General features: G+C 47.2%; 1 protein-coding gene across 1 annotated transcript in view; it reads right to left on the bottom strand.

Moving 5' to 3' along the window:
* The window catches only part of LOC144762975 (exostosin-1a-like), a 1,123,714-nt gene that overhangs the window by 74,211 nt on the left and 1,037,344 nt on the right, over window positions 1-12,159 (bottom strand). The window contains exons 4-5 of the mRNA XM_078648290.1: window positions 6,229-6,348; window positions 4,524-4,656 (exon numbers count right to left, since the gene is read on the bottom strand). Of these exons, the coding sequence (XP_078504416.1) occupies window positions 4,524-4,656; window positions 6,229-6,348 (253 nt within the window). The remainder of the gene's footprint in view (window positions 1-4,523; window positions 4,657-6,228; window positions 6,349-12,159) is intronic.

Genomic DNA, 12,159 nt, shown 5'->3' with positions numbered 1-12,159 from the left:
ACGAAGGAATGAAAGAAGTAGCCGAATGGATGAAGAACAGCCGTCTAAAACTAAACTCGGACAAAACGGAAGTCCTCATCTTAGGATCAACCCCTTCTGCCTGGGACGACTCATGGTGGCCACCGGCCCTGGGTACAGCACCCATACCTACAGATCATGCACGTAACCTGGGCTTCATCCTAGACTCCTCCCTCTCGATGACCAGACAAGTCAACGCCGTCTCATCTTCATGCTTCAACATCCTTCGCATGCTCAAAAAAATCTTCCGCTGGATCCCCACCGAAACAAGAAAGACAGTCACCCACGCTCTGGTCACCAGCCGTCTGGATTATGGAAATACCCTCTACGCCGGAACCACAGCCAAACTACAGAAAAAACTCCAACGCATCCAAAACGCCTCAGCCAGACTCATATTGGATATCCCCCATCAAGCTCACATTTCCGATCACCTGAAAAACCTCCACTGGCTTCCCGTCAACAAGAGAATAACATTCCGCCTCCTCACCCACGCACACAAGGCCCTATACGACCTAGGACCCGAATGCCTCAACACACGACTGTCCTTCTACACACCCACCCGCCAACTACGATCATCCAATCAAGCCCTCGCCGCAATTCCGCGCATCCATAGGTCCACCATGGGAGGAAGATCCTTCTCCTACTTAGCAGCCAAAAGCTGGAATTCTCTCCCCACTCACCTCCGCCTCACACAGAACCACCTCTCCTTCAGAAAGCAACTAAAAACCTGGCTATTTGATAAGTAATGCACACTCCCTCCCTCAAGCGCCTTGAGACCCCCTGGGTGAGTAGTGCGCTATACAAATTCTGAACTTGAACTTGAACTTGAACTTGAAGGCTTGGACGCACACACTCATAATATACACATGTCACGCATCTCGAGGCTTGGACGCACACACTCATAGTATACACGTCACGCATCTCAAGTCTTGGACGCACACACTCCTAGTATACATATGTCACGCATCTCGAGGCTTGGAGGTACACACTCATAATATACACGTCACGCATCTCTAGGCTTGGACGCACACACTCATAATAAACACATGTCACGCATCTCGAGGCTTGGACGCACACACTCATAATAAACACGTCACGCATCTCGAGGCTTGGACGCACACACTCATAGTATACACGTCACGCATCTCAAGTCTTGGACGCACACACTCCTAGTATACATATGTCACGCATCTCGAGGCTTGGAGGTACACACTCATAATATACACGTCACGCATCTCTAGGCTTGGACGCACACACTCATAATAAACACATGTCACGCATCTCGAGGCTTGGACGCACACACTCATAATAAACACGTCACGCATCTCGAGGCTTGGACGCACACACTCATAATATACACATGTCACGCATATCACGGCTTGGACGCACACACTCATAATATACACGTCACGCATCATGAGGCTTGGACACCACACACACGTACACATGAATACATTGAGCCTGAAAGGATGGGGGCATCCCCTACTAAAAAGTCCTTTTGCCCCCAAGAACACGCGGCCAGAGAAAGGTGTCTGACCCGCACAAATTATGTCAGACACGCATTGAGGGAACAGTGATGCTGTTCAGCCTAACCACCAATGCTCCATGTCTAGATTGATCAACATTTATATATGGTAAACTCCTTCTCTATAGGCAACTACAACCAAGGACCACCACCTATGTATTTATGAAAGTAGCCCAGTGTCTCTCTGAATTGTATGTCTAATGACTTTCTCTCCAGCAAGAGTGTGACTATAGGACGACTCCACGCTCCAGACACGCACGACTATTGAAAGACCCAGAGCAAGGGTAAGCAGAGTGTGTGCATGATCGGTCTATACAACTCTCGACATCCGGCGGCAGATCCTTCTCCTACTTCGCCGCCAAGATCTGGAACACCCTCCCTACCAACATACGGCAGACCCAAGACCTTCTCGCCTTCAGAAGACTCCTCAAGACCTGGTTCTTCGAGTAGTAGCAGCACCCCCCCTTCCCCTCAGCGCCTTGCGACCTTCACGGGTAAGTAGCGCACTTTACAAGTACTCTGATTGATTGATCACTAAGTATTTTGCATGACAGATTGCAATTTATACATTGTTTTAAAAAAAAATAAAACTCTTTCTGATCAACCACGTACAGAGCAAGGAATACAGGCCAATGATGCTGTAATGGTACAAGACCATCACTTAGCACTTTATTAATTGTTTTTCACAGTTTTTAACTTAGGGAAGGTGTCCTGACTCAGGAGTAGTACAGCCTTGATCCCGACACGAGTATGGACAAGGGAATCCCTACACGTCCCAACAATGTTCAGACTGGAACATACCTTGAAAATCCTTTTTTTATCAAAATTCAGGTGCCCTACAAATAAAGGAACCCTTTGGGAATACGTGAAGTATTTTTAACTTTCTACTCTCCTTCTGGATCCCTACTTATCCAGCCAGATTTTATATATGAACTCCCATCCTTTAAGTTGAGTCCGCCCTTGTGATACCACCCTTCCAGGGTGTGGATAGGCGCAGATGATGAAACGTCTCACGATAAAGTGAGTGAGGCATCTACTCCAATATCTTTGGATACCCAAGAGGTACTAGGAAGCGGTTTCTTCCTAGAACACAATCAATATTTTCCTTTCTTTTCCTAGTCCAGTTGCTCTTGTGTGTGAATAAGAATTTATGATAGTCTGCCACATGGTGGAGCTGTTTGTCTAATTTAGAAATGAGCACAAGAACAGTTGTTTGTAAATTCGGTATACCTTAAAAATGATTCATAGCTGCCACCCTAGCCATTCTTATAGCTCAGGGGGGCTGGAACAGTCTAGATTGACACATGTTGAGGAGTGTGCTGCTTACTAGTTCTGTAGGCACTGTCATAGGCACTGCAGAGTCCTCCTGATGAGAGCCCTGGCACTTATGTTTTTACAAATGAAGCACTGCACCATTTGTAGCTGTGAAGACTCCTGATGTCCTGCTTAAAAGACCCCAGTGGACCACAGCAGATCCCTGAATGGGACCAGGGCACCCTCACCACCTCCACGCTGACACCTGCCCAGGAAGGGGTGCTGTGTGGCAAAGCGCCACCATGTGCACGGGCGTGTATGCCTCAAACGGGGGTGGGCAGCAGCTGTTGAGGGCCTTGAGCAGTCGAGACCAGACAGTGAGGAGCACAGCAGAGTGTTGAGGGCACATCAAGTCTCACCTGTCCCTCTTGAACATCCAGTCCAATGTCTCTCCTTCAGCAAGTTGGCCTCAAAAGCCACCTAGTTCTCCTCTGTTGCAACTCCTGTTAATGCCTATATTGCCATTACACTACAGGACTGAGCAGTACTGAATTTGTAAAGAAATAAGTGCCAGGGCCCTTGTCAGGACCTCTGCAGCTTGCACCACCCATTGCACTACTAATGACAATTCAGACTTTTTATACATTAAAATTGACTAATAACTTCCATCTAAGGTATTTTTATAGCTCTGGGTGGCAGGTATTAGTCATTTCTAATGTATATAGAATTAGAACTTTTGTTGTATTCATAACAAAATTAGACAAACAGCGCCACCATGTGGCTGACTGCCAAAAGTCCCGGGGATGACAATTAAGTGCCTGGCGCTGAGCACAGAAAGTCACCGGCTCACATTAAGCACTGGCTCAGTATAGGCGTATTCACTGAAAGCTATTGGAGCAGCCATCATGAGATCCAGGAAAAGTTTCTTTTTCCAAAGTACTTTCTTTTCCCAAAATTTTTTCAATTTTCGAACCATTGAGTTGGAGGTATTTGTTTCATGACCACCCAATAATATGTATTTATTTACCCAGAACCCTATGTAATGTTTGAGATCAAGGAGTGCCACAACAGACACGGGTTTGATGCCTCCACCCTTAGTAATTATCTCCACAATTAAACTCCTTCTTTCTCTTGCTAGCCATTCTTTGCTCTGAATAATGTGTAACAATCGATTCCACTTAAATCTCCATTGCCACACCACAGTTGTTTTGGCACATTTGACCAGTGCTTAATTTGTAAAAGAATAAGTGCCAGGGATGTCGTCAGTGTGCCATCCATTGCCCCTGCCAGCGCTGCCAGTGACAGCACCAACGCAGCTACTAACTGTCGCACTCGTACAAGTGTGACAATTCATTTTATTCCTGGCCCCCACAGCTATAAGAATGTCTTGTGTGGTAGATATCAGTCATTGTTAATGTATTTTGAATTAATAAACAGCTGCTGTTGTGCTCATACCTAAATTAAGCAGACAGCGCCACCATGTGACATACTGTCATATAGGCCAGTGCTGACAATGAAGTGCCGGTGCCGAGCACCAGAACCCACCTGCTCAAATTAGGCAATGCATTTGACTTATTTTTTGTTCCAGTCGCTTCCTGAAAGGAAGGGGCTAGGGGCTGTGATTCTCCACGTTATAATGTGACAGGTTGAACTATGATAAATACAGGTCCTCTACAGACCTTTTTGGCCCACACTCCAGGCCCCTCCGCCGGCCTGCTTGACTCACCCAGTGCAAAGTAGTAGAAAGGGAAATCCGCGAGGTGCGTTGAGTACTGCGGCAGTGCGAAGAGTCCGCCCGGCAACACGTTCCACATTAGCGCGTTCCGACTCATGTGGGAGTAAATCCGGTCCTGTATGATCTGGAGAAGGAGTCCAAGAAAAAGCAGGTGTGAGTGAACCACTTTACGTTGAGTTGTTGTAGCAGATATAGGCCCACCCTGTGAGTGCAGAAGACAAGGGGTCTACAGCCCCTCCAACATCATGGCACGTGCATCAGGCCATCCCCCCCCCAGGGAATTTGCTGGGGGTGACTGGCCCAGTGAGGGTTAATTGACTTCAACCCAGGGGTAGGAACTATGGGCCAAAAGTAAAATGAGATAAAAGTCTAACTTTACGACTTTCGGTATTCACAAAAGGCATTTCCTACTCGTAAATGCCCTTTGTGATTACCAAAAGAAATAAAGTTCAACTTCTGGTATTCACAAAGGGCATTTACGAGTAGTAAATGCCTTTTGTGAATACCGAAAGTCGTAAAGTTAGACTTTCATCACATTTTACTTTTGTGACTAGGGCCCTAAAAGTGTCCCTAGGGAAGTCTGAGAACTCTCAGTCCTCGTGCTTTATGCGTGTGAGGCGAGGGTGCCTTACTTCGGGTTTATAAAGTTCCGTGAAACAAGATGGTGCACTTGGAACAGCAAATTCATTGGGAGTGCACTTTAAGTGTTCGCCCAAAGCAAACCATATATTTTTCATGAAAAAATGTAACAAAAAATGTTCAGTTGCACATTAAGATGCAAAGTTTCCCATCTGCTTGGAATTCCATATACAGACATGTTACACGGGGCGATTATGGAAAGATACAACAGCCATAAAATGCCAGGAATATTCCTGCATTCATGGGGGCAGATTTACAAGCCCCTTGTGCCTCTTTGCGCCGCCTTTGCGTCACTTTTTGTGATGCAATGGTGCGCAAACAATGCACCCTATTTACAACGTGACACATCTAGGGAGATGCGTCACGTTTTAAACCCTGCATCACATTATATCTGCGTCAGGTATAATGTATGCAGGGGGGCGTTCCTACTCAGGAAAGCCTCGTAAAAATGACGCAGTGAAATCTACAAGATTTTACTGCATCACTTTTAGGACGCCACTGCGTCAAAACCGTACGAGTGACGCAGTGTAGTGGGAGTAGGCCACAAAATGCATTGCTGGAGTCACATCGTGCTTGTGTCACAACTCCAGTGATGCGTTACTTTTGCCCCAACAGATGCATCAAAATTTCTGTAGCATCTGTCAATCCTTCCGCCATGTAAATACGGCGGATCCATGGTGGCGCAAGCATTTTTTAGAGTGGCGCAAGGAAAGTGACGCATCTCTATAGATGTTTCACTTTCTTGTAAATATGCCCCTCGGAGTCCTCCATAAAAGCCCAAAATGCGCACTAAATGTAGGAAGGATTCTGCATAGCAGTATTTACTACTCTTTACCAGTGTCATTTCTAAAGGAGACGACTGTACCTGGATTACCAACTCTTTGGGGACACGAGGGGACTTCACCCACACCATGAGGCAGGGGAAAAGCTACACAAAGGTCAACTCAGGAAATTACGTCTTCACACTTTTGGGAGTTTATGGAAGCCCATGAGCAACATGGCCTTTCTTTCGTGAAAAAGCTCCCTTTCCCAAGGGTGAGGAAGGAAAACCACTTACCTCTAATGTGGTCATTACTATTTTTTCCACAGATGAAAAATAGGTGTCCCAGAGGAACTGCGTCTGCTGGCGGAGCGCCAAGACTCTGTCTGGACTGATGGACCTGATGATGGACGGAATCTGAAGAAAGACCAAAGAGCGAAAGAGAAGACAGACTCAATGACAAACACGTGGGAAAAAGGAAATTCATTCATGTTGTACAAGATTAACATTATTTTTGCTTTGAAAACACTGGGGGGCAGATTTATGAGGCCCTTGCGCCTCTTTGCGCCGCAATTGCATCACTTTATTTGACGCAAAGGCGGCGCAAACAATGCGCCCTATTTACAACGTGACGCATCTAGGAGATGCGTCACGTTGTAAAGCCCTGCGCCATAAGGAGGCGTTCCTGCGCAGGGGGGGCGTTCCTGCGCAGGAACGCCTCCTGAAAGTGGCTGAGTGAAATCTATAAGATTTCACTCAGTCACTTTCAGGCCAATGCTGCGTCAAAACCCTGCGCCTGCTTGAAGCAGGCGTAGGTCTTGACGCAGCATTGTGAAGATGGGGCACCCCCGAGCCTTGCTGGAGCTGCATCGTGCTTGCGACGCAACTCCAGCAATGCGCCACCTTTACGGCACAGATGCGTCACGCATCTGTGCCGTTTTTGCACCATGGTGCGCCGCATTATAAATGCGGCGCACCATGGGTGGCGGAGCTGTGGCGCACTGTGGCGCACATTAACTGGCGCATCCCTGGGGATGCGCCAGTTAACATAAATCTGCCCCTGGATATTTTGACATTCATTTCTCAATTATTTTATGCTGGGCCCTCGTTACTAATTACAACGCAGAAAAAAACAACGTATTCTGAGTGCTGTGACAAATACAAGCCTGGATGCCCCAACACTTAAAAACGATGCAAGTATTTTAACTTCTGGCAAAGTAGAAATGTGCCTCCTCAGTCCTGGGGCGTTTACCATACACTTAAAATAGCATTTTATTGGCCTTTTAAAGTAATTCAGTGCTACCACTAGGTGGTGCCATAAGGCTGATGCTTTACCTCTCCTTATTAGAGTAGCGGCTGTGTCCAGGCTGAAACAGGTTTTCCTGTAAATATTCATGCCGAATCGTCCACTCGTCGAGTTGAGCAGAGTATGGTATCAATACCGCGCGTCGATATATTGCATCGGTCCTGGCTATCTCAGATCCTGCACTGAAGCTGCAGTTGGAAGGCAAGCAAGGGAACACCAGTGGGTGACTTTATAGGCTGGAGCCTAACAGACAGCGCAGCTGGCTGGTTTGCTAAAGACATTTTGTGGACAGTCGGAAAGCTGACGTAGGAATGCGTTCCCCCATTGCTTACTATTGGCTTTGTGGTTTGTAACTTACATGTGCTTGTTTTCTGTTTGCTGGATTTATTTGCTTTAGGCTGTCTAGATTGATTTAGTCTATCCTGTAGAGCATACCCTGTTTACTGAATTTGTCCACATGGCTCGCTTTCTGTAAACAGACCTTATATTTTGGTCCTATCTTGCCAGATTTGCTGTGCATTCAAAGATAGAGGTGAAATTCCAGGCTCTGTCTTCCATGGGAGCTTCAAGCTTGGTGTTTACTTTTCTTTCTCTGACTTCAAAGTCCGTGGCTTTATATGACAATCTACAGGTGTGAAAGGGGTGGCTTTTTTCCCTTTCATTCTGTGTAGGGTTTTCTCGTCTTTTTCATTTGCTCTCCCTGTCTCTGTCGCAGCTTGTGCAGCTAGCGCCGTGACACCTTTGGGTATTGTGTTCTCAAATTTATTTTACTTACATGCTAAAGGCTTTTTCCTAGCACACAACAAAATCAACATGTCTGTAAATGAATTGTGCAAATATTTCAGAATATATAAGAATTAGGAAAGCACAAATTAAGCACACTTTCTTTGCAATACGGAAGCGTGCTGGAATCAAATATTTGAATACAACCAAAACAAATCAATACTGTGGGTGATGCCATTTCCATTGATGGCCAGCAAAATCGATGGTGCTTCCAACTCCTGTAAAGAAATCTTCAAAATAGTTAAGGATTTCATCTCCCCTTCCTGGGCCACTCCCAAACTGACTCATTCTGAGTCCTGGATCACCGAATTGGCAAATCTTTTCACCAACAAAATTAGGGCTATCCAGGTCTCCTTCGGATCCGCCACCCTGGACCCCCCTCCCTGCTTAGGATCCTTCGACCCCCCGCAGTCACCAACCTCTCCCTCCCTCTGGAACTTCCCTCCACTATCCCTTGAGTCCTCCCTTGACCTGCTTTCCAAATTAAAATCTGGTTCCCCCCTGGACCCGTGCCCTGCTAAATTCTTGGCACGCATGGCCCCTACCCTTAATCTTCTTATCAACCCTATTCTTAATCTCTCGCTCAATACTGGTGTAGTCCCCCAAGCTTGGAAGCAGGCCCTCATTTTGCCCCTTCTGAAGAAAGCTAATCTGAACCCGGATCTTCATCTTAACTATCGACCCATCTCCCTTTTGCCAGCATTGGCGAAAGTGGCCGAAAAACATGTCCACTCCACCCTGTCCCACTTTCTGGAATCCCATGACATCTTGCATAGATCCCAATCGGGCTTCCGCTCAAATCTGAGCATGGAAACAGCATTGCTGGAGATCACTGAGGTAATCAGAGAGACCCTGGATAGGGGAGGAAAGGCAATGCTGGTGATGCTTGACCTATCGGCGGCCTTCGACACCGCCCCCCACGACCGCCTCCTATCTAGACTCTGGGAGATAGGTCTTAGGGGGACGGTGTTCAGATGGTTCAGGTCTTTCCTCACTGGCCGTCAGCAAATGATCTGGGCTCCACCTTTTTCTGCCGCAATGCCGCCTCTGGAGGTCGGAGTGCCGCAGGGCTCAATTCTGAGCCCCTCACTCTTTAATACCTACATGACCCCTCTGGCGGCACTTGCGGAGAATTTTGGGGCTCAGATTGTGTCGTACGCTGACGACACTCAACTTCTGTTCACTTGTGACAAGGGACAGGATTTCGACGGGGCGTCTATCCGGGGTTGCTTTGGGGCTGTGTTTGACTGGTTTAGTCGGCACTGCCTCAAGTGAAACTCCGATAAATCCGAGGTTTTGTTTTTCGGCTGCCCCGCTAATCCTAAATGGAAAGATTGGTGGCCGGTAGACATGTTTCCCCCTATTGGCGATTCAGGGACCGCAAAAAACCTGGGCACTCCACGCTGCTCTGCGCCACTCTACTCTGTCACTCCACAACACTCTATGCCACTTCACAACACTCTACACCACCCTACTCCACTCTATTCTACTCCACTATATGCCACTCCATTCTATTACATTCCAGTATGTGACACCCAACTCCACTCTTCTCCACTCAGCTCTACTCCACTGTACGTCACTCTTCTTACTACACTCTATTCCACTCTACTCTATGCCACTCCATTCTACAACAATCCACTCTGTGACACCCCACTCCACTCTACAATGCTTCACTCTCTGGCACTCTATGCCTCCTCACTCTACGACCCTCCCCTCTACAACTCTCCATGCCAATCCACTCTACGCCATTATGAGACTTCGCAACACTTTACGCCACTCCACTCTACTCAATGCCACTTTACTCTCCTCTACAACACTTTACTAAACTCTATGACACTTTACTCCACTCCACTCTACGCTACGCCACTCCCCGCCCCTCCACTCCACTCTACAACACCCCACTCTACTCTACTCCACTCAACGCCACTGCACTCTGCGACACTCTACTCCACTCTACGCCCCTCCACTCGACACTTCTCTATACAACATTCCGCTATATGCCACTCTACTCCACTCTTTGCCTCCATACCATATCCTACTCTACTCCACTCTACGCCACTCTACTCGATGACACTCTACTGCACCCCACTCTACGACCCTCCATTCTACACCACTACACTCTTCAAAACTCTACTCCATGCCACTCTACGACACTTTACTCCACTCTATGGCGCACCACTCTCCAACTCTCTATTCCAATCTACGCCCCTCCGTTTCACTTTACTCCACTCTACGCCACTCCACTGTATTAAACTCCACTGTACAACACACTACTGCACTCCAATACTCCACTCTACGCCATTCAACTCTACCCCCTCTCCTTCATGATACCCCAGTTTATGACACTCTATGCCACTTCACTCTCTAACACTCCACTGTACGCCCCACCACTTTACACCACTATACACCACTCCACACCACTCCTTTCTACTCTACACCAGTCCACTTTACTCTACACCACTCAACTCTGCTCCATTTCACTCCAGTCTACTCCACGACATTCCACTCTACAGCACTTCAGTCTACTCCACTTTACTCCATAAAACTCCACTCTACAACACTGCATGACACTCCTCTCTGCTCTACGCCACTCCACAACTCTCCATTCCACTCTACGCCATTCCACAACACTCTACGCCACTCCACTCTATGGCACTCAGCTCCACTCTACGCCACTCCACTCTATGGCACTCTGCTCCACTCTACGCCACTCCACTCTATGCCACTGCACTCTATGGCACTCTTCTTTGCTCTATGTCACTGCACTCCACACCACTCTCCTCTAGGCTACTAACTTTTAGCCATGTTGAACATCAGCCATGCTGGTGTTTGATATAGGTAACCGCATTGGCAAAGCCAATAGGTCTTGCATATGGGAGACATATTGGTTTTGTCAATGTTTGTTACTGTATTGTGAACATTCTATTTGAATATTCAATGCATCTATGAATTTCGAATTTTGTTTTTGACCTAGAAAGTCCTTGAGTATGGTTGTGGTAGCATGTTTTTTTTTTAGAAAATTACCAAATGAGGTCACTATTAATGTATTTAGTAACTGTGATATGAACATATTTTAGTTTTTGTGTATGATTTATAGCTTATATGCACTTTATGTCTAATAAATTGAGCTTTAAACAAAACAATTTGAATTTTAGAAAATGAAGAAAGCTACTCTGAGGCATGCTGCCTCCTTACCACTGTCAACTATCCTTGTCTCACTTATGGCTTTAAGTGTTATTCAAAGCAAACACAAGGAGATGGACCTGAAACTTTTCAAACACTCACCCCCAGTCACTGATCTGGGTTGAATCCATCATCGTTCTTTAGGCCACCCCAGTTCAGACATGGCCATATGTAAATCAGTCTGACCCTCTGCCTCATGGGAACATCCAGCCAAACTGCCAAGCCATGCCTTCCCTGAACCGGAAACAAGGATCCTGGGACCGTTTTGGGCTAACTAGTCTCATCAGCCAGGCTAGCTTAAATCCAGTGGCAAAGTGACCCGGGGACCCACGTCTGGCCATACCCTGCCAACTTAGGGTGAACAAACAAAACACAAGGAGATGATGGACGGAACGCTGAAACTTTTCAGACACTCACCCCCAGCCACAGATCTGGGTTGAATCGATCATCGTTCTTTAGCTCGCTTCGCCCCCCTAGTTCAGACACAGCTATATGCAAATCAGTCTTGGCCCTGTGCCTCATGGGAACAGCGTGGCTGATGAGGGTTGTTAGTCCGAAACCGGTCCCAGGATGCTTGTTTCCAGTCCACGGAAGACATGGCTTGGCAGTTCGGGCTGGACTGTTCCCATGAGGCACAGGGTCAGACTGATTTACATATGGCCATGTCTGAACTGAGGAGGTGAAGTGAGCTAAAGAACGATGATGGCAGGTCACTTCTCTTCCCTGGCTCACCTCTGTCCCCTAAATCAGGCGGGTCCTTCTTAGTGCTGTGGCAGCGGACAGCGTCTCCAGCCGACCGTGCAACCTTAGTGTGGACGGGGACAGACTGGCTTGCGTTTGGAACACCTTGGGTGAGCCACTGGCACGGCCATGCAGTGTCTGCAATTAAATAAGCGCGAGAGGGCTTGCACGTGCCTATACTCGCCTACTACAGGTAGACTGGAGCACTAGAGTAG

This window comes from Lissotriton helveticus, chromosome 6 (genome assembly GCF_964261635.1).
Source record: "Lissotriton helveticus chromosome 6, aLisHel1.1, whole genome shotgun sequence".
NCBI classification, from domain to species: domain Eukaryota; kingdom Metazoa; phylum Chordata; class Amphibia; order Caudata; family Salamandridae; genus Lissotriton; species Lissotriton helveticus.
This window is presented reverse-complemented; position numbering and strand designations above follow the sequence as displayed.